The sequence below is a fragment of the Chrysochloris asiatica genome, unplaced genomic scaffold (assembly GCF_000296735.1).
Source record: "Chrysochloris asiatica unplaced genomic scaffold, ChrAsi1.0 scaffold00154, whole genome shotgun sequence".
Classification (NCBI taxonomy): Eukaryota; Metazoa; Chordata; class Mammalia; order Afrosoricida; family Chrysochloridae; genus Chrysochloris; species Chrysochloris asiatica.
The window spans coordinates 1,369,075-1,392,106 of NW_006408672.1; the positions used below are offsets into that span (position 1 = coordinate 1,369,075).

At 40.7% G+C, this 23,032-nt stretch overlaps 1 protein-coding gene across 4 annotated transcripts; it reads left to right on the forward strand.

Annotated features, from left to right (window-relative positions):
- The first annotated feature begins 290 nt into the window (after positions 1-290).
- On the forward strand, positions 291-15,107 carry U2AF1 (U2 small nuclear RNA auxiliary factor 1). Of its 4 annotated transcripts, XM_006870819.1 has the most exons (9): positions 291-403; positions 4,439-4,526; positions 7,358-7,424; positions 8,253-8,319; positions 11,859-11,908; positions 12,072-12,170; positions 13,012-13,145; positions 13,230-13,322; positions 14,817-15,107. In XM_006870819.1, the coding sequence occupies exons 5-9, from the start codon at positions 11,879-11,881 to the stop codon at positions 14,962-14,964; spliced, it is 504 nt and encodes a 167-aa protein (XP_006870881.1). In that variant the 5' UTR covers positions 291-403; positions 4,439-4,526; positions 7,358-7,424; positions 8,253-8,319; positions 11,859-11,878; the 3' UTR covers positions 14,965-15,107. The 4 variants fall into 4 exon arrangements, with proteins under 4 accessions (XP_006870881.1, XP_006870879.1, XP_006870878.1 ...); XM_006870817.1 differs by lacking the exon at positions 8,253-8,319 and having other exon boundaries at positions 297-403; XM_006870816.1 differs by lacking the exon at positions 7,358-7,424 and having other exon boundaries at positions 297-403.
- The last annotated feature ends 7,925 nt before the right edge of the window (positions 15,108-23,032 follow it).

Here is a 23,032-nt window from a genome sequence, read left to right on the forward strand (position 1 = left end):
TGAGTATACACGCAACGCCACTACTACGCCCGACTTTAAAACTGCGCGGTTGGCGCCTTGGCCCTCACACACCCATCCTGAGTCTGCGTCACGCGTTTTCCAGCTGTGGGGCGTCCCAGGCCCGCGACTCCAGGTGCGCGACTAGCACAGCCGGCCTAGAGGGGGCGCGCGGACGCCTGGGCTGACGGGGCGGGTCTTCTGAGAGCCAAGTCCCGCCTATGCACAGGCACCGAGTCCCAATTGGACAGCTGCGCCATGTCGTCGGGGGCGGAGAGAGCGTCGTCGCATTTGGGTGACGTATCCCACCGGTGTCGGGCCTTGTAGTCGTCGGCTTCAGTGTCGGCGGCGGCGGGTGGGAAATGGCGGAGTACTTGGCCTCCATTTTCGGCACTGAGAAAGACAAGTAAGTGAGAGTGGCCGGGTCTTTGGGCCCCGAGAATGCTGCGGGGTACGGGTGGGCGGGGACGGCAGCGCGTGGAAGCGAGGCCAGAGCCGGCGGGGAAGGTCACGGGAGGAGGTGGCGGGAGCCGGGGCCGTCACGGCCGGTGGGGGGAGGGGAGCGGGCGGCGGGAAGGCGCGGCGCCCCTTCCGGCCCAGCGCGTACTTTTTGGGCAGCAGCTGCCTCGTTGGGCCGCTCGGGCGGATGAATGGAGCGCGCGGGATCGGGCAGCGGGACCGGAGGGCCCTGTCGCCTACATCCCGCGTGGCCCTGACCGCTCACAAGGCGCCGCGGGCGATATTGGGTGCTCCTAGTGCTGTTAGGTGTTAGAAGGACGGCGAGGTCTCTCCCGCCTTCTGGTAGCCCACTCGGTTGTCCAGTCTTTTGGCGAGGCCCTAAGCTCGCAAGCTCTCAGAAGCCACTTGGAGTTGTACTAAAGTTGTCTTTAAAGGATCTGAGTCTCTTAAATGTTAGCATCTTTCGCCAACTTTCAGTTTGTAATGTCGTGTTGGACAAAAAAATAGGGCACTCATAATTTGGGCTTTATTCACTTTTCAAGTCGTGTGCATGTTGAAGCAGTTATCAGGCCTGTCTCTTGTGAATATTTGGGAAAAAAAATGTTTTCATTGGCTATCCAAGCATTTAAAGAGCTCTGGAGCGTACTGGTTACAAATCGGGCTGCTAACTTCAAGGTTAGCGGTTCGAAACTACCAGCTGTTTCATGGAAGAAAGATAAAGGCTTTCTGCTCCCGTAAATATTTACAGCCTCGGAAACCCTATATATGGGTCGTTAATGAGTTAGAACCGACTCTACGGCACATAACTACCACCTATAAAGGATATCTGCTTTTAAAACCCTTGAAGATGCAATTCCAATGTAATGGAAAAGATGGCTTTTGCCCTTTTTTTAGGGTGCGTACATTTCCCAATCGATTAGTTAAGGAATTTCACTTTGACACGTATTAATTTCCACTGGGCAGGTGAAATTTAAAGAAATATTTTACTTTTAAAACCTAGCTACTAAGTGTCTTGAGTGAGTAGTAAATTTTCAGAGTTCTAGAAAGCTTATGCAAACACATGTTTTTAATGATAGACCCTTAAGTTGTTACCTACCCGGAAAACAGTTCTGAGTCCTAGCAACCCCAATATAGGATGTCTGAGGAGTAGCTGGTGAGTTTGAATCACCAACCTTAAGAGTTAGCAGCACTTACTCTACAGCATGGGACTCCTGGTGTAGTGTTGTGGGTTAATGCACCAGACTGCAAAGCCGTTTGAACTGCATTGTTGGTGGTTCAAGCTCACCAGCTGCTCCTTGGAAACCCTGTACAGGGTCACGATGGGTTGGAATCAACTTGATAGCACTTAACAACAACCCTATAGCACCATACCAGGACTCCCTTAAGTTGGTCGCATTACTATGTGCTGTCAAGTGACCCTATGAATATTGGGTTTGTGGTTAGGAGTAGGGCTGTCAGTCTAATGGTCAGCAGTTTGAAACTACCGGCGTTCCGCGGGAGAAAGATGAGGCTTTCTACTCCCATAAGGATTTACAGCCTTGGAAACCCTATGCCAGGGTTGCTATGAGTCAGAACCGACTCCATGGCACACTACCACCAAGAAACAGCTAAGCTTGTGGGTTTGAATGGCTAACCTTTTGGTTAGCAGTTCAGTGTTTATCCTACAGCACCACACCAGAATTCCTAAGTTTGTCATAGATCGTGTTTTTAAAACACTTTTTCCAAGATGGTATCTATTTTGTAAAACTCATGTATACACATGATGGAATCTTCTGTGTTTGGAAAGGGGGGTTATATTTTATTTCTAGAAGTCTTCTGATAAGTAGCCAGAAGCATTCTTCCTTGTGCCAATGGCCCTCCATTTCTAGCAAAATCAAGTCTCCTTGAGTGACAATTATATGCACTTTGGGGCACTCATAAATGGATAAAATTTGAATGTTGCCTGGGAACTCTTGGAGGTGGGGAAGGTACAAGGGAGTGGGTGTAAAGGATAATTAACGTGTAAAATGCGTTAAATGTTTAAACCCTGTGAAAAAGAATCCTGAGTACTTTGGGATCACAGGAAGTAGCTTGGGAAATTTGCTTACAAATTGGATCTTGCTGAATCAGTAGATCAGCTCTCCTGGAACAAGGGCATCCTGGTGTGGTGCTATAGAAAAAGCACAGGATTACTAACCACAAGGTCAGTGGTTCGAACCCACCAGCCACACTTCTTGGGGTCACTATACTGGGTTGCTATGAGTTGACAGATTGAAGGACACTTAATAACAACAACAGCTGTAACAAGGAAAGATGACTCTGTAGGAAAAGCACTGACTGGGCTGCCAACTACAAGGTCAGAGATTTTTTGCTCCTGCAAAGATTTATTATTGTTAAGTGCCATCGAATCAGTTCCGACCCACAGCGATCCTGTATAGGATTTCCGAGGAGTGGTTGGTAGGTTTGAACCGCCTGCCTTGTGGTTCAAACTGACATTGTGGTCCAGCGCATTAACCCACAGCGCCATACCAAGACTCCTCAAAAATACTACACGGGTTGCGCTTTGAGCCGGAATGAACTCTACAGCACACAACACTGTAACAAGAAGCTTCTCCTTCGGACTGAAGAACATTGCATGCAGGGTTGGGGTATACATATTTCACTCTTTGGTTTTTATTTGTATTGCTCTGATTCATGTCCCATGTGCTTTGTTTCTTGCTCTTATAAGAGACTATCAAGTGGCTTCTTTGGTGACTAACTGTAGAGTTTATTCTAATAACTTTTTTTTATCCTTGCTGTGTTGTTGTTAAGGGCCGTTGAGTCAGTTCCAACTCAGAGCGACCATGTATAGGGTTTTCAAGGAGTGGCTGATGAGCTTAAGTTGACCTTGCAGTTCAAACCAACTTTGTAGTCCAGCACATTAACCCTTGGCACCACACCAGGACTTATTTTATAGTATAGCCCTAATCGGGTAGAAATAACCACATTTCTACCCGATTAGGGCTATACTGTGAAAGTCATGTTTTTAACTAAGAAATTTTGATTTTTTTATTCTGTGATGTTTTAGCATAATGAGTTGCATCCCTTAAAAATAAACTATTAAAAATGTAATAATCAGATTAGATGCAAAAGTAAACATTCAGAAAGGTTGGTTCTTTAATCTTGGTTACTCATGTCTCCTTTCAAGGAGATACGGGGTTTTAGACTCCAAGAAGCAAGGTCATCGCTCCTAAAAAGCAAAGATACAGCCAAGGAAATCCTATGGGGCAGTTATACTCTGTCCTGGAGGACCACCATGAGTCAGAATCAATTCAGTGACAATAGGTGTGGAAGGACACATGATTTCCTCTGATTTATTTTTGGAAATTTCCTACTAGTCTGATATGGGTGAGAGAAACTGAACTTTGTTTTTGTTTTCTTTAGGTAATGATAGCATTTAATGGGCACTGTGTAAGAAGTACACATCCATTATATGTGATTCTCGGAACAGTGCCAGCTTGGCATTTTTCTCGTTTTACAGATGGCATCCAAGACCCACAGAGGTTGGGGGCTCTGCCCAAGGCCAGGGACAGCGAGTAGACATTCTGGACCTGTGACCCACTCTCTGCATGTTGGTGTTCAAAAGAGAGGAGGTCATAAAGGGGAAGACAGTCTTAGGTTAAATTTAGTTTTCAACTAATTTAATATTCCATTTAAGAGACAGTTGAACAAAGTAGAGAAAGTGGAAGTTAATAGTGGAGGAGGATTTGAATGAGGAAGGTTAGAAGGAGTGTGCTCTTAATTGAAAGAACAGTATGTGTATAGAAGGGAAGATTGAATTTAAATCGTCTAAAAACACTGCTTGGAAGAAGACAAGTTTCTTCTACCAGAGATTCCTATTGTGTAACACTGTTTATGCTTTTGTGAGGTAAAATAAGTTTAATACTACAAATTATGTTACTGACATTTCCATCTGCTTTTATATTTTCTCGGCAAAATAATCAGCTCTTATTTTCCCTTACAGAGTCAACTGTTCATTTTATTTCAAAATTGGAGCATGTCGTCATGGAGACAGATGCTCTCGGTTGCACAATAAACCGACCTTTAGCCAGGTTTGTTTTTTTTTTTTTTCATTTTATTTTATTTTTCCTGTTTTCATGTAAAGTATATAAACTTTGTGCTTTTCAGGGGCAGTTAATAATTTCCATATATGAAGCAAGTATGGATTCCCCCTGCCTGCTTTAGTTGTATTTTATTGCGTTAATCAGTGAGTGGTGGGTTTTTTTGTTAAATGTGTCTGCTTCACACATCCCCAAAATAAAAAGTCTGGTTCCCATGGAAAGTTTAAGAGCACTATTTCCTGTTAATATTGTGAGAAACTTTCAGAAGAGGTCCTGTTTTAGCTGGGGCCATTTTAAATGTTCGTACATTGCCGTTAATTCTGGCCGCCTCCTCGTTCCCATGTGAATGACATGGCTCCAGAGAAGAGGGGCTATGCCAGCCTGGACTTACTCAGGCTCAGTTCCAGGAATTGGTAGATGCTGAATGGCTTTCTGCTTTCATTTGAGGTCATACAAAATAGTCTTAGAAGAAATGCCAACGTGATTGTCACCAGACCCATCATGCTGGGTGTGTTCTGTTCTCTTAGACTCTTAAGTTGAGAAAATAGCAAGTTACATTACCTGTCAGGGAAACCTTAAAAATTAAACTAAAGATTAGAAAGATGGGTACTTAACCTTAAATTGCTCATAGCAGATTTATTCATTTAACAGAGATGCCTATTGTCTTGGACATACATCTGCTATGTGTTCAGTTCAGTAAAAATTGTGGGTTTTAATGGTTTATTTTTGATGAATTAAAGCAAGCACAAGGGTTTTCATCACCCACATGATCACTGACTAAAGGAAGAGAGTGTCTCTAATAGAAGTTTCCCAAGGTTCATAAAACTTTGGGATTTTGAATATCTGTACTTGAATTTCCAAACTGAGGGCAGTTGAACGCCTGCTAGCCCACCCCTGAAGTCTGAATGTGTAGTCTCTAAACATTTGGGCCATTATTTTATATAGCCCTTGGAAGCTGCTGGACTCTGCCTTTGCGTTCATGTCTTTATCATCCTACCAGACTTATTTCTGTGTTTTCCTGTTAAGAATTTAGGAAAACCAGATAATTGGTATAAATGAACTGGAAGAAACACATTAGTAATGTCTAATTTAAGCCATAGGAAACCCCCCCAAAAATAATGTGCTCTCAGATAGGAGCAGGGTGGTGTCACTCCCTCCCATTGTTCCTAATTACCAAGTGGTATAGGAAGCATTTGGACATTTCTTTTGTATGTATGTGTGAGTTTCCAACAATTTGCTTTAAAATTTCTGTTCATTGCAATTGAAAAATAAATTGCTCCAAGCTATGCTAGAGACCATACAATGGGCAATAACTAAGCACACCTCAAATAATGCCACTCTGATTTTTTTGAACTTACTTACAGGTGAGCCTAGCATGGGGCTGAGAGTTAAATTAACTGTCCCCTGTTATATAAGTTTTCCTGAATAAGATAGCCATAAGCTTTTGATTTCTTTTTCTAAATCATCTATTACCTTAGAATGTTAAATATAAAGTTATCAAAATGAGGTGATGTTTCCATTTTCCATTCATTGGTGAGGTCAATACATATATTAACTTCCTCTTATTTTGATTTAATTTTGTTGGTTAGTTGGTTTTAGGTAACTCTGGTCACCCTGATTTTACTGTGACTTTAAGTGACATTCTTTTCATTGAACATCCGTTACCCATTTACCTGAGTGAGACTTAAATACATTCTACATTTGAATAATCGGGTCTATACAGCTTTTCATTAGAGTTGTCACCTTCTGTTGACCAGTTAAACATTGTCTGAGTGAAGTCAGCAGTACTTGATGGTTTATGATAGTGGCGGGCTGGGTGGGTGCTGGGCCTCATGTTTAGAGTGTGATTTGTCCATACCAGTCAGTGTGTGCAGCCCATTGCCCCTTCCCATGGGAATTTCCAGGCAGCTGAGGTTTTACTGGAGAGCTCTCCTCACACTTCCACACACCTTTCAACATAGCCAAGAATTGAACTAGCTGGTTTCTTAAAAACACTTAGGAACCTGCTCTGCACACATGTTGAGGGAGAAACAACGTTTTTGTTTTCTAAATCATGCTGTTATCCATTTGTCTTGTAAGTTTCTAGCATAATTCAGTGTGGACTTCTTTTTAAGCTTCTTACAGTGATATGGACATTAAGATTCATGTAATATATTAGCTTACTAACTTAAACATGGTTTGTTTTTTCAGACAACTTGATTTTAAGAAGAACGGTACAATGTAAGGTTTCAAGTCTGCCTGATCCAGTGTAAAGCACAAGGGCTAAAAGGATTTTTTTTCTTAAAAGAAGGATCGGAAAAGAGCAAATATTTTAAGCTATTGTATTATGTAAACAGAGATCCCACCAAGAAAGTGTAAATAAGACAATCAGGTATCCAGTCAACAGTTCAGAGATATGTTTGGTGTGTCTATTTTGTAAGAGACCGGAGAACGTGAATGTATTGCATACAGTTGAGATATGCATTTTGTGTGGAGAATATTATATAATGTGAACTTTTTAGACATACTAATATCTGTTAGTTTGAAGTACAAGAAAATGTTAGTGTTCTATTTATCTTGTATTAAAACAATGTTAACAATGTGGGACTACTCAAAATAACTTACCATTTCTTCTTGGTTGCTGGCTGACTTGACCTAAGTCACTGCTCAAACTCTGTTTTCATAATATGATGGTTTTGGTGGACTCTTCACAAGACACATGGCTGACTTGCAGGAAAAACAACAAACGTTTAGCCATTTGCAAACAAGTTGTCTCTTTGCAATTGTCTAATATATGCACAGCAGCCAGTAGAATTCCCCTTTTTATTTTTTTTTCCCCGCAGACCATCTTGATTCAAAACATCTATCGTAATCCCCAAAACAGTGCACAGACGGCTGACGGCTCACACTGTAAGTCCCACAGTTGGAGAAATTTTTTTAAGAGAATGCTGTTAAAGAGCCCACTCTTAATTGAGACAAACCATGTTGGCTTCTGAGCTGCTGACATAGAGCTGTTGCAAACAGTACAAGGTGATGGAACTCCTTGGCGCACACAGCAAGAACTTAAAACTTGACCATGTTCACAAGGCTTTTCTGAAAAGCTCACTGGCTGGGCCTCTTCCTTTGATAGTTAAATAAAGGGAAGTGACCCATCCCCATGAGATGTTCTTTAAAGTCATTAGCCTGCCATTGGTCTTAACAGTGAGTGAACCCCTGGCATTTATTAAGTTCTTTCTGTAAAAAATTTAAATCTTAGGAATATTTAGGAATCAAAAAAGGTAAGTTACCCAATAAGTGTGGGTTTTATTTCACCATTATAATTTTTTCTCTAGGAAGTGGAGATTTCATGATATGTAATTATTGTATTTCACTAGAATGGTATTTTATCAGTTATATGCAGGCAGACTTCTTTCTCAGTTATTCATTAGCAGTTTTCTGTAGCATGTAGGTAGTTGGCTAGCAAATCAATTGCACTCATGATTGGCTCACAGTTGTGAAATGGAATGTTTTACGTTAAACTGAAATACAATATTACCATATTATGAGATCTCTGTTACAGTGCAGTGTTAGGGTGTTTCAAGACAGCCATCAACTAAGAGAAAACATCTCTGCTTCCAAAGAAAATAACTTCCTCTTTTTTCAGCACTGAGCCTCAACTGAAGTGATCGCCAAAGGAAACCGGTGAAGTGTTTAAATTTAATTTTCCATAATATAAAGTTGTTGCGTTTTGTATTTCAGACCATTGCCCTCTTGAACATTTACCGTAACCCTCAAAACTCTTCCCAGTCTGCTGACGGTTTGCGCTGTAAGTTCATACAAGTTCCTTCCCTGGTTCCCTGGGCTTACGTGTCAGAGCTCAGTGTCAACTCAATCTGGTCTGCATTGTAGTGTAAAGGACCACGTTTTGTTAAAAGGTGGCAAGAAGCTGTTGTCCTATTTACAGCCCTCCTCTTCCCCCTATGAAAACCAGTGGTGTGTCAACTATCCGTTTTACCTTTTTAAGAAAAAAAAAAGTGACTGGAAATGGTGCCCTTTCAAAGAGTTTGGAGCTGTTGCTGTGCTGCCTTTACTTTGATCTTTATTCTAGAGAGGGTGTGTACTTGGAGTTACTCTTCCCTCTTAAAATCAACAGTATCTGAAAGTTAATCTCACTTTCAGGTACTTGTAAAACTCTTGATTTGAAATTACTTTTCAGATTAAACAAATTTTTTCATAAACACCATTTTGGAAATCTTGTTGTAATTGTGAGTATCATATTCTAAGAATGTTTCCCCAAAGATGCCTGACATGCATTACCCCCTAAAATTTTTCTCATCATCAGCCCTGTATACTAAATGCTAGCAAAGCTCACCATTTTTGGTTTTGTTTTTAAAAAAGACTTATCTGACTCTAGGATTTGGTCTATTACAACATTTATAAAATATGGGATACTTGGTGGGGAATAGCTCTAAACTGGGCTTCCAGTGGCCATCACCGACCGGTTTATGCCTATACTGGGAGATAGTAAAATTTAGGTTGTGGCTGTTGTATTACCTGAGTAGTAATATTTATAAAATGGGGTAGATTGCTATCGTGGAGGGGAGTTCAAAAAACTAAAATTTAATTTTTATAACTATTCAACTGTAGACTCATTGGAATTGAATCATCTGTGGATATATTGAAATGAACAACCAGGACTCTTAAAATCAACGGGTCCAAACTAAAGGTCAATAACGTCTCATTCACCAACTTGTTTTAAAGCAGTAAAATTAATAGAAGGCGCTGTTAGAAAGTACCTGCTTTGGATACACTTGGAATCACTGGGGTTGAAATGGCCCCACTGGCCACTACCACTCGTGCTGGCACACAGTGACTGGCTGTGCAGGCTTGTGCGCCCACGAATACCACACTTCATGTGGGGGCAGGGTTTTCTTGTCATTTTTCCTGCTAAGACAGGAAGTGGTTTTTGATGTTAATAGTGACCTGAGAGTTATTGTTAGGTATCACCGAGTCAGTTTTGATACTCATTAATGTCCCTGTGACCGAGTAGAACTAACTGCCTCACAGGGTTCTCTAGGCTGTAATCTTCATAGGACAAGATAAGGTTGTCGGGTCATTCTCCCATCCCAAGAGCCACAGCGGGTGGGGTGGTTCAAACCACCAACCAGTAGGTTAGCAGCCAAGCACTTAACTAGGGCTCCTGACATAATTGGTAGAGAATTTCTTTAGCCAAATTTGATGGCAGCAAGATTTACATGGTAACCCTTTGTTTAAAATAATCCTTTTTATTTATTTATTTTTTTCATTTTAAAGAAATAGGATCAGTCATTGGAAGGAAATGTTTGTATGTGGATTTACTAGAAATAATTTTTGTGACAATCCTGCCACAATAAGTAGACAATTGAGTAGTAATAAATGCTACTTTTTGCCCTTATTATTTTATTTGGGGACTGTGTATTATTGACGATAGAAAATTGTATTAGTTTTCTTTGTGTCTTTATTTGCTATTCACAGTACTCTTGTTTTGCCTATGCTACAAAGTAATGTAACTATAACTAAATATTCCATTTCTGGGGTCCAGCTTATATAAAATTGAAATTCTGTTTCTACAGTTTAGGGGTTAAAAATAAGCTTAAGGTGAAGAACCTGAGATATTTAGCAACAGGCCTTCTGATAAAATTTCAGCTAGGTTCAATTTCCTAAAATTACTGTTTTTATAACATACAGTGTTGTTGAAAATTTAATTTTAAAAAAAACAGCTTTATGTGCTTGAGTTACTGGTAAATATGAATCCTAATTTAAGAATGCTGTTTCCATAAGGAAACTGGGTATCTTTAAGTTGTATTATTTAAAATATATTATGTCATTAAATAAAGTTTTAGCTGATTTGTATTTTAATACACTTGCCTCTGCCTCTCAATTCATTTTGATTGGTTCTAAAATTTAAAGCTGAATATTGAAGATAAAATATACCCCTTATCAAGCTTTTTTTTTCAAATATGGACTTTCTGGAAAGGAATTAAAGTCTGTCCTAAGGGGATATGCTTCATTCATATGCTTCATTCATTTGGCTAGCTTTTCCATTTTTATAACTTCTACTGTAGGAAAGAGATAATGCTAACTTTCCAATTTGGGGATAATGTGGTGTAGGTACCATTGACTGGCCATCAGTAGTAGTATTTGTTTAATGCAGTCAGTGAGTTCAAGTTTTAAAGGAATCTGAATTCTTGAAAAATTAACTAAAATGTAGTGAGAGCAGCCCACGGTTCCCTTTTCCCAATAGTAGGTTATAAAGTAAACTTAAATAACTCTCAAAACCTAAAGATTGAAGTTAGTTTTTCTCTTTAAGGAGAGAGATTTGAGTTGCTGAAAGGAAGTATGGTCTCACCCTTGTCGTGGGTGAACCTGAGGGTCCTTCCAGACCCAGGGCTCTCAATCAGGCCCATGAGGCTGGCCTGTGGAAGCTGAAGATGGGAAGACAGGGTTGGCCCTGCATGGAAACCAGTCAGGCTTTTGCAGGATCCCTGGTCAACATATAAGCACTCCTTTGTGATTCCTTAGATTGAGGTTAAGAAAATGCTAGGGTTTGAACAGTACAAATGGTAGAATGATAATGGGGATGCATTGTAAATTTGTAAAATCCACCCAAGCCATGGACTTGGTTCTACATGTGATGCAAAGAAGAAGAAACTTGATGAAAACAGTTTTGGAATATAAAATAAGAATGCTTTTTTCAACAAAGCATTGTAACTTTCCCTTTGCTTGTTGTTGTTGTTAAGTCCCGTCGAGTCGATTCTGACCAATAGCAACCCTGCATAGGGTTTCCAGGGAGCAGCTGGTGAGCTTGCAAAATACTGTAAATGACCTGATCATTATAGCTACTACCACGTCTCTTGTTTGGGTTTTAATCGCATCAGAAAGAATTTGATAGCATCCTATGCGACTGCTAATCTGTAAAGCAAACTAGCTAGTAACATAGTCACCCTGATTTCAGCCTTCACTATATCTAATAAAGGGGAAAAATCAGTGTGATTAGTTGGCCTCTGTCCTTTAAAAAAAAGGAAAAGTACTTTCCTTTGAAATTTTCTTAATTCGAGTCAGCTCTTTGCTTAACACTTTTTGAAAATGTAGCCCTTCGATGCAGATTAAAACTTGCTGTGCTATTACTACTTTAATAGCCAGAATTGAGACTATCCTATGGGGCTTTGTGTAATATCCAATATCTTCAGTGCTCCAGTAGAGTGAAGTGTTGCTGTGTTTTCTCTTTAGATAATCTCGTGTGTTATTGTAGCAGTTTGAATTTTAGCACAAGAGTTCTCTCTCCTCCCTCTGTGTTCTAATCAACAAGATTTCTCTTGTTTACAGGTGCCGTTAGCGATGTGGAGATGCAGGAACACTATGATGAATTTTTTGAGGTAAGATGCAGAGTTTTTGAAGTGATTGACCTCCCCTTCTGTATCTGTCTGGAAAGAAACATGGCCTTTCCCCATTAAACTGTATTGAACATGAGTGTATGTTCAGTTGTATATTTGTCTTTAGTGGATAATGATCCTTAAACCACTGATTTTCCCCCTCTAGGAGGTTTTCACGGAAATGGAGGAAAAGTATGGTGAAGTTGAGGAGATGAATGTCTGTGATAATCTTGGAGACCATCTAGTTGGAAATGTATATGTCAAGGTAGGCATAAGATGACAAGCTGAGCTTTGTGTTCTGATTGGCCAAAACTGATGAATAAGGGCTGGCCACCAATTTGCCATTGAACCCTGATAATTTGGAGTGTCCAGCAATTATTTATGAATTGTAATGTGCTGCATCTTGTGTGTCTGTAGTGGCCTATCATTGGGGTTGAAAGGACTGTTCATTGTTAATTGTGAAAACCAAAAACCGAAACCCACTGCCATAGAGTAGATTCTGACTTAGGGCAATGCTATATAGTGTTTCCAAGGCTAGAAAGCTTTATCTGTGTCCAGAGGAACAGTTGGTGGGTTTGAACTGCCAATCAGTTCAGTGCATATCCTATAGTGCCACTAATAGCTGTTGTGGTTAGTAGCTGTTTGGAGTAAGAAGAAGTTAGTTTTACTTACATGTCTGGTTTCTTGTGTTTTTTTAGTTATCTACACAATCATTACATTTGGTCTTTTAGCTAAATGAATTTGAAGATGAAGGCAGTGTTTGGCACAATCTTGAATTATGATAAAATTAATAACATTGTAAATAAAGCAGTATCTGATTTTTAAATTGATCTGCAATATTATTCCACATTTTTTATCTAAACATGTAGGCGTCCAAGTGGCACTGTGGGTTAGGCATTTGGCTGCTAACTCCAAGGTTGTCAGTTCAAAACCACTAGCTGCTCCATGATAGAAAGATGAGACTGTCTGCTCCTTTATAAACCCTATATAGGGTCATAGTGAGTTGGAATTGATTTGATGGCTTATGAGTTTTGTGTTGTTAGGACTGATAATGGAAAATTTTAGTACTTAAAGTGTGAGTTGCAAATATTGCGTTGTCTTTTTAGTTTCGTCGTGAAGAAGATGCAGAAAAGGCAGTGATTGACTTAAATAACCGCTGGTTTAATGGGCAGCCCATCCATGCGGAGCTCTCCCCTGTGACTGACTTTAGAGAAGCCTGTTGTCGCCAGTACGAGATGGGGTCAGTATGGGACCTGGAGGTTGCACACTCATAGCAAAGTGTCAGCTCTGATCTGGGTGGTAATGACCTGCTTTCTGTCCACAGAGAGTGCACACGAGGAGGCTTCTGCAACTTCATGCATTTGAAGCCCATTTCTAGAGAACTGCGGCGGGAGTTGTATGGGCGCCGTCGTAAGAAGTGAGTATCTGAACACTACCATTATAAAGCTTTTTTTATTATTATTTATGGCTTTAGTCTTTAAGCCATTTATTGTCAAACTGCAAATATTCATAGAAGTGCAAGTTGTTGTTGAGTACAGTGCCTTCGAGTTGGTTCCGACACATAGGAGCCTCTGATAAGTTTTAACCTCTGACTTTGCGATTCAAACCAACCTTGTAGTTCAGTGCTTAGCCTATAGTACCAGCAAACGCTTCAGACTAAAGACAGTTTTAAGTGTTCAATGTGGAATTCACAACAAAGTCAGGACGTGATGGGAGTGTGCCGGATAAGCGCTATTTTTGCACCTCACAAGTCTGCTTATCCTGTAGGGAAGCCAGAAAGAGAATAATCATTTATCCATTCATTCAGCATGTAACTATATGCCTACTTTGTGGCCTGGTACAGGGTGCTGAGGATACAATGATGAGTAGGAAACCCTGCTGTGAATGAAATTCAGGAGGAAGTGGGAAAATCCCAGAACCTTAGAATTTCACCCTTTAACTTAAAGGAGGGGCTTTATGACTCCTCTGGCATATGCACCACTACCCTTTGCTTTGGGGCCACCATGAAGTAAAAATAAGGGATATGGACCACACGTACTGTGTCACCACCTCAGCTGGTAACCAAGGTGGCCACAGGACTCATGAGCGGGCAGTGTATGTACGGCAAGGGGATGCAGGACATAGGGGTGATTCAGGTTTCAGACGGAGTACTTACTGATTTTTAAATGGACTTTTTGAAACACTCATATGCACACAGATCTCAAATAGAGATCAGATGCCCAGAGCTAGCAAACAGTTCAATGGAGAATCACCGAAATTAAGATAAAGGGACCTGTAATGCATTTAGGTTTAATCTGTATACTGGTGAATGTCGTCAGTCTCTTCATAGATTGACCTCTGATCATAGAAAGATTTTCAGCTCTCCATTCCACATGTGCTAGGAAATATAAGCATTACTGGTGATTGTATTTTATTTCAGAAAAAACTCGTAGAAAAAAGACCCTGCTCTTTTACCTCCAATAGCCTGACCTACAAGTTAGCTACACCTGAGAAATGTTGTTGTTGTTATGTGCCGTGGAGTCGGTTCCGCCTCATAGTGACCCTGTACAGGGTTTCCGAGGCTATAAATCGTTAAAGGAGCAGAAAGCCTCATCTTTCTCCCACAGAACAGCTGGTAGTTTCAAACTGCTGACCTTGTGGTTCGCAGCCCAATTCATAACCACTATGCTAGCAGAGTTCCTTAGACTTGAGAAATAGTTACAGAAAATTGTATCTAGCAAGTTCATTGTCTTATTGTGGTTACAGTTAGCACTAGAGAAGGTGAGGTAGGAGAGGAGATGATAATGTATCTTTTCCATTTTAAAATGTTGCTTTTTTTCCTCTGTCATTAAAGTATTAGGCAGTAATCTGTTTTGTGTTTTCACTGTGTGGTTTCTGGTGCAAATAATTTTTTCTCTTTCCCTATCTGCAGGCATAGATCTCGATCCCGGTCTCGTGAACGTCGGTCTCGGTCGAGAGACCGTGGTCGTGGTGGAGGTGGCGGCGGCGGTGGTGGTGGTGGGGGACGGGAGCGTGATAGGCGGCGATCGAGAGACCGAGAGCGATCTGGACGATTCTGAGCCATGCAATTTTTACTGTGTGTCTACTAGGAAGGGTTGGAGTTGATTGACCAAACCAGTTCATAATGGGAATTTTTTTTAAAAAACAACAAAAAAAAAAACACAAAGATGGGTTTCTGAATAAAATTTGTAGTGATACAGTATTCTTGGTGTGATTTTGTGTGTGTATGTGTGTGGAAAGTTTTTGTTTTTTGTCTTCCTTTGTTGGTGTTGTGCAGGGCCATCGAGTTGGTTCTGACTCATAGCGACTCTGCATAGGGTTTCCGAGGAGCAGCTGGTGAGCTTGAACCACCGACTTTGCAGTTAAAACAGCTTTGCAGTCTGGCGCATTAACCCACAACACCACACCAGGACTCCTTCCTTTACAAACCTGTTAATCATTGGTTCTGAAAGTGACACTACTTATCACTTTGGGTATAAATGAAACCATGTTCATTACACCCAGGGCAAATAAAACAAAATTCATACAGTAAAATCTTGTTAACGTGCCACCTTCATATTAACAAGTGTCTTAGGCTGAGTTCTCTAGAAAAAAACAAGTACAACACACATATATGTATGTGTATATATGTGGAGACTAGAGCTAGGAGAATCCCAAGTGCAGATCAGGTGAAGCAAGATCTGCCAGGCAGCTCCAGAAGACAGGAATCCCAGGTCAGGGCACAGAATAGGACCTCTGTGTTGGAGCAGGGACAGCATCAGCGTGACAATCAGCCAAGAACTGTCAGCACACTAGCCAAGGTGACAGGAACAAGAGTGCAGGGTCCTCCGATGGACGTTCGGTTTTCCAGGCAGGCCACTGGCTCAGGTTCAAAGAACAGGTTAGATGTGAGATCAGACCCAGGGGAGAAGAATAGTATATCCAGTATGTTCATTATTTTGGGAGCAAGCCATGGTACCAAGGGAAGCATGCCTTCATTCGATTGGCTGTTCATAGTCATCCACAGAGTGAAGTATCAACTGCCAAACTGGGAATCCTGGTCCAGTCAAGTTGACAACTATCACAAGTAATCCTGAAGTTCTCTGTAATACATACACAAACAACCTCGGTAAAGTATTTTCCAGTTGGCCTTGGAGTTAACTCCAAATTGGTGACCCCATGTGTGTTAGGGTGGAGCTATGCTCTATAGTCTTCAGTGGCTGATTTTTCAGAATACTTCACTCAGGATGTACCCCAGTTAGCAGCTGAGCATGTTAAATCATTTGCACCGCACAGGGACTCCTATTACCAAATAGGTAAATAAATGTTATGGTGATTTACAATATTTTAAATGCAGTTCACTTGAACTATGTTATGGGCACTAACACCCCACTGTCTCCCCGCCCCTCCCCCCTCCCCCAGCGTCAAAACCTCCAAAAGTACCACCATACAGTTGACTAGAAGCCTTACTGATAACAAGTCAGTGAGCACAGTTTGCATGTTACATGCATTATATACTGCACCCACATTACAGCTGCATTTTCAGTCTAAAACATTGTGCAAGGGTTTTGAACCTCCTGGCATCGTTTTAACACATTTCACAAACTTCTTTTTTGACCATGGTCCTTACATTGGTTTCCTTTATCTGGAAATGGTGGATAGTCACTACTCCAGACCTCAATCTGCAGCAATCCAACTTTCTCTTAAAATCTCATGTCTTGTTTTTTGGGAGCACACTTACAGTCTTGTACTAAACATAGTGAAAAATATACAAGAGATGAAGTTATTGTGGGGTTTTTTTAAGTGTTTATTATGAATTGAGTGATAGTTTACATGGGAGAACATCAGTTTTACACTCCCTATCGTATTCCGTTTCATTGCAATGATTGCAATCCCCTCCATGCATCATCATCCAACACATTCACTTCTATTCCTTTTTTTTTTTTTTTTTTTTTTTTAATGTACACAGAAACACTCAGGAATATATAATCATGTAAACAACCAACCAAAGGGCACATTCTGCAAACCTGCCTCCTGGCTGCCAGCACACAGCCATTCTCTTTCCATAAGTTTAGAGTCCTCAGCTGCTCTCCATAGCCTCAAAGAGAACTTTTTACTGCAATACAATTTAGAGAGAAACGATTGATGATTAGCATCACATGGCTTTTTTAAAGGATCCATTTAAGTAGACTAGCACAGTTCAAAACCCTGTTCAAGGGTCAACTGCAATTCCTTTAGATACATAATATCTAGATTATCCTGGCAATGGGAAATGAAAAGGGGAAACCCTCAACAGAATTAGTTAACACACTGGCTACAGACAACCAGCTCACACATAGCTATTAAGGGGTTGGCATAAGATTGTTCCTTGGAGCCCAAGATGGCCAAACTGCATCTCTCATACTTGGGCCATAATTGTCAAGAGGGACCAGTCGCTGGAGGAGATCATGTTTGGTAAAGTGGAGGGTCAGAGAAAAAGAGGAAGACCCCCAACGAGATGGATTAGCCAAGTGGCATCATCAATGGGCTCAAGCATGGCAACAATAGTGAGGTTGGCCCAGTATCGGGCAGTGTTTCGTTCTGCTGTGCATAAGGTCGCTATGGGTCGGTACCGACTTGATGGCACCTAACAACAACACAGTACTGAACAAATCAATACTGCCCCAGTGCTCCATTCCGTTTCTCATGGAGTGGATTGGTGTCTGACACAAGAACACCTAATCATCTTTTGATTAAAATGAGACCCGCGGACTTCGTCAGTGTTCTCTTTTTCTCATCTACCCACAAGTCTTAAATGCTTTGCTGTAAGGTTCCATGCACAATATTCCTGACGTTGGTATGATAATCTAACATGGTAACTGAACGCAACATTGGACTGCTAAATTGGTGGCAGCCACAAAATTCCTACAACATGGAATCGCCTTTCTTGAGAACTCTTCTCTCTGGGATGATTCCCTTCAGCTTTCTGTAGTAATGGCTGGTGGTCTGTGTACTACTTGCTGACAGTAATTGAACACTTGAAAGTCAGCTGTTGATTTGTTCAATGTTAAACTGACCGGGAGCAATTGTTTTTCATCATACCTAGAAATGAAGTTGCTATAAAGCAAACCAAAATAGGATACACAGTCACCATCTAAAAGCAATGTGGTTGTGTGCCATCAAATTGTTCCAACAAATAGTGACCCTGCATAGGATTTCTGAGGCTGTAAATCTTTACGGGAGCAGAAAGCCTTAGCTTTCTCCTGCGGAATGGCTGGTAGTTTCGAACTGCTGACCTTAAGATTAACAGCTTAACTCATAACCACCATGCTACCATAGCTCCTTCCTTAAAGCACTACTAGTTGCTAATGCATGAATCCAAAAAAAATCTCCAAAAGCTTCCTTGGATTTCTTAATTTTGAGTACAATCATCTTTTCCTGTGAAAGTCTTCATTTAAAATGTCTTAGTTACCTTGTGTTTCTATAACAGAAATACAAGTACCTGTCTTTAACAAATGTATTCTCTCCAGGTGTGGGAGGCCAGAAGTCTGAATTCAGGGGTGAGCTCTAAGGGAAGCTTTCTTTGTTGCCTCTGGAGGAACGTTCTAGTCTCCTTTCAACATCTGCAGGCATGGTGTTCCTTGGAGACCTCCACATGACTTAGCGTCCGTTTTCCCCCTAGGTCTGGAGGTTCACATTGCAGGAACTCTGGGTCTAAACGACACACTCTACTCCTACTTCTTCTTTCATTGGTGGTATTAAGGTCTCTCGGATCTCTACTCATTTGTTTTAATCTGTTTTGCTGTGAGGTCAGTTTGAGGCACAAGGTCGGCAGTTCAAATTCAGCAGCCACTCCTCGGAAACCCTATACAGGGTTGGTATGAGTCAGAACTGACTCAATGGCACTTAACAACAACAAATATATAAAAATATGTATATCAAAAGACATTGACTCAAGATACTAGGGAGGTTCAAAAAGCACATTAGAAGGTCCTGGATAGAGTGGGAAAAGATTATGGAACAAAACTCAGAGCAGGCCCTTAGTCACCACTTAGGTCAGGAAACTAACTCAGCCACATGGATCAATTTCCAGTCAAACAACAGATATATAAGGGAAACAATACACTAGGGAGATACATACCTTAAAATAATCAACCATTTGAGCTCAAAAGGGCAGCATTTACTCAAGGACAAAGCTCAGAAGGGTTAGGGCAGAAAGAATGGAAACAGAAAACAAGGAGGAAAAGGGATAAGTGACATTAAACTGTGAGGATTGCAACCAATGAAATGAAACAATATGTGTATGAGAATTGCTGAATGGAAAACTGATGTGTTTTGCAAACTGTCGTCCAATTCACAAGGAAACATTAAAATGTATAAAGTTTCACTGGCTTTTCATTTCATTTTTCCACAACAGTTTGAAGCTCCTCCTGTAACCGAATTCTATAGATTGTATGCAGCCTCATTAACATAAATGTCACTAATCCTGATTCATTAACATGGAGGTTAGTATTTGCAACACACAGGATGATTATATCAGGCAAAACCAAATAGAGAATAATTACATAATACTGAGACTCATGGTCTAGCCAAGTTGACACATACTTTTGGGGAACACAATTGGATCCATGACACACATCTGATTTCAAGCCACTCTTTTAAGCATTTTCACTGAAGTAAGAAATTTAAGCTTGTAAACTACAACAAATTTGCTCACTGCCTCCCTCTGGTGCCCTAATGCGGCCCTGAAAGAAAAGGAAGATGGATGAGGCAAGTTTTGTTCCAAAGATATTCTGCATCATGTTGCTGTTTGGGGCTTTCTTAGGAAAAGCAGCCAAATACAAGGAGTCCGTGCAATCTACCAATAGAAAATACAAAGATGGCTTTTACAATGGGTACTAAATTCAAGCAGATTTTTGTAAAAAGAAAAAAAAAAAAGCCACTTGAAAGAGAGCATACCACATATGATTGCACTTGGCAGATACTTCATTTTTTATAAATTGACAGTTTGTGGCAATCCTGTGCTGAGCAAGTCTCTTGGCCCTATTTTCCCAACAGCATGTGCTCACCTCGTGTCTCTGTGTCACATTCTGGTCATTCTCATGGTACTTCAAATGTTTTCATAATGCTATTGTGCACTTGGAGTGCTGGTGTGGCGCTGTAGTAAGGTGAACACTCGGCTGCAAGGATGGTTTGAACTGCAAGGGTCGTTGCTTCAAACTCACTGGCCGCTCCTCGGAAACCCTATACAGGGTTGTTATGGGTCAGAAATGACTCAATGGCACTTAACAACAACAAAAACATTGCACATTTAATAGACTACAGTTTTGTGTCAACATAACTGGCACACACTGGGAAACCCCAAAATTCATGTGACTTGCTTTTCTGGAATAGTGTAATACTTGTTTTATTACGGTGGTCCCGCAATATCTCTTAAGTATGCCTATAATTTTGATTTGTAGCAAATTCAGGTCTAAATATTACTATAGGCATTTCTTGTCATTGACAATTATATATTGTAAAACTAAATAAAGAACAGCTGTTGAAATAAACTTGTAAATAAGGTGGTGGTTGTGGTGTGCTGGCGAGTCGGTTCCAACTCATAGCAACCCTGTATAGGGTTTCTGAAGAGCTGCTAGTAAGTGCGAACCACTGACCTTGCAGTTCAAATCGACCTTACAGTCTAGTGCATTAACCCTCAGCGCCACATTAAGATAGAGGCTCATTGTTGTTTTATAAACACATGTTAATGTGGGTGACATGGCAGGCAATAAAAGAGGGAGATTAGCAAAGAAAAGATGAAGGTAGCAAGAGACACAGGGAAGAATGCAATAGTTAAAGTGAACAGAGGTAAATGTTAACTGATGGTAAATAGGGGGATTTGCAATCATTGTAATGAAGCAAAGTACATGATTTGCTGAATGTAAAACTGATGATCTGTTCTGTAAACCTCCATTGGATTCACTATTTTGTTTTGTTAAATGCTGTCGAGTCAGTTCCGACCCATATTGACCCTGTAAAGGATTTCTGAGGTGTGGCTGGTGAGCTTGAACCACCAACCTTGTGGTTCAAACCAACTTTGCAGTCTAGCACATTAACCCACAGTGCCACACCAAGACTCCCAGGTCACAATAAAAGGTGTTTTCTCAAAATTTGAAAAGATCACAGTGGTAGTGGCTAGTTTGGGTTTGGTTATAGTTGTGTGCCATCCAGTTGATTCAGACTCAGTAACATAGGACAGGGTAGAGCTGCCCCACAGTGTTTCCATATTGAAAGTGCCATGGGCTGCCAAAAGAACCAACAGATCCATGTTGGATCTGTTACAGCCAGAGTGCTCCTTAGGCCAGGATGGTCAAACTTCATCTCTCATACTTTGGACATATAGTCAGGAGGGACCAGTTGCTGGAGAAGGTATCATGTTTGGTAAGGTGGCGGGTCAATGAGATGGATTGGCAAGGTGGCAGCATCAATGGGCTCAAGCGTGGCAATGATTGTGAGGTTGGCACAGGATGGGACAGAGTTTCGTTCTATTGGACATAAGGTCACTATGAGTCGGTACCAACTAGATGACACCTAACAACAACAACAATCTGTATGGGAGCAGATCACCAGGTCTTTGCTTCCACAGAGCCACCCACCTGGTGGGTTTAAACTGCTGACCTTTTGATGAGCAGCTGACAGCTTATATTTCTAAAATGTTTATTACTATGGTCACAATGACCACAATTAGCCTGCTAATTGGAGATCTGTTTCCTTTGAATGAGTTGAGTACTGGAAAAAAAGAAGTGGTGATATGGTCATTGCAAACTTGGTGGTTAATTATCATGTCCTCCCTTCTCAAGGCAGGATTTTTTATTTACCAAAAGGAAATGAGACTACATGGTTTATTTTCAAAAGAAAAGTCAAGTCTCAATTCCAAGTGCAGAAAGCAAAGAATAGTATTACAAATTATGTTCTAGTATCTTTGTAATGGAGAGTCAGGTCTTAGGAATGTACTAAAATGTTATAAAGGCCTTTATTCTGTATGTCTAGCTATAATAAAGTTTTGCTTTGTTTAGTTCAGTGCTTCCCACATTTGATTTCACACAAACCTAGTGATCAGCATAGGATTCCCAACTTTTAATTTGCCAGATAGGCCTTTTAAAAACTTGCTCCCATCAAATTTCATTACTATTTCATGGAAGAAAGAACATTTTCCAACATGCACAAAAGTAGAGACCATAAAAATGACACCTCAAACACTTCAAATGTTTAAGTTTTATCTCTAACAAATAAGGACTTTGGGAAACTTTTTTTTCTTCAAGTAAGTTTTGCTTTATGAAAGTCTCTATAGTTTTTTGTTTTTTTTCTTATTTCCTATGGATCTGGAAACTATAGTCTTGGCCAGTCTACACCATCTGGATGATGTAGCATATTGTGTTGCTGCCAGAAGTGGTGAACAAGATGTAACAAATGCCTGGAAAGCACTTTGAATCTTCCAGCTGGCATTTCAGTACGAAAATGGATCAGGGTGTCCCAGAGTGTGCAACTAATAAGCAGTGTAACAAACCAGCTTCATCAACAACAAAGAGGCTTAACTGGAAGTGCCCAGAGCTCTCAGGCTTCAGTTGCATTTCTCACCTGTTTGAGCAGGAATCAAGATCTCTTTGCAGGTGGAAAATGAAATACTAGTCATCTATGGCCTGTAGAACAATTGTGGTGTTCCAGATGAAGTGCTGGTGGGAGGAAATGTTTTGGGGAGTCAGATAGTTGCACTCAACCTGGCGTAGCAATGATGATTACAAGGGTGGTGCAATAGGCTGGCTGCTGTCTTCTAGGATGTACAGTTTACTGAAAGAAAATAAAAAACTCAAGGCTTTTAACTCATAGACCAAGATGTGGAGGAAAGCCAGAAAACTTTGGTGTGGCTTTAGAATAACATTTTTTAGTGTATTTATTATGTCTAACCTTTTCAACCTACTCTAAATTATAATCCCTACATTAGTGTGGTGTATGTTCAACCGTTTCAAGAGGTAGCATATGATCAAGAGCCAATGATACTTAAGAAAGAAGTCCAAGGTGCATTGAAGGAATTGGCAAAGAACAAGGCACCAGGAATTGATGGAATAAAAATGGAAATTGTTCAAGAAAGTGAGGCGGCACTGAAGGTACTCACTTATTTATGTCAAG

What these genes read in the sequence shown, in the direction of transcription:
- U2AF1 (XM_006870817.1), top strand. Translation starts at nt 360, where the DNA reads ATGGCGGAGTACTTGGCCTCCATTTTCGGCACTGAGAAAGACAA. An exon ending in ACTATGATGAATTTTTTGAG is followed by an intron (nt 11,909 to 12,071) that starts GTAAGATGCAGA and finishes TTCCCCCTCTAG; the next exon opens with GAGGTTTTCACGGAAATGGA. An exon ending in TTGGAAATGTATATGTCAAG is followed by an intron (nt 12,171 to 13,011) that starts GTAGGCATAAGA and finishes TTGTCTTTTTAG; the next exon opens with TTTCGTCGTGAAGAAGATGC.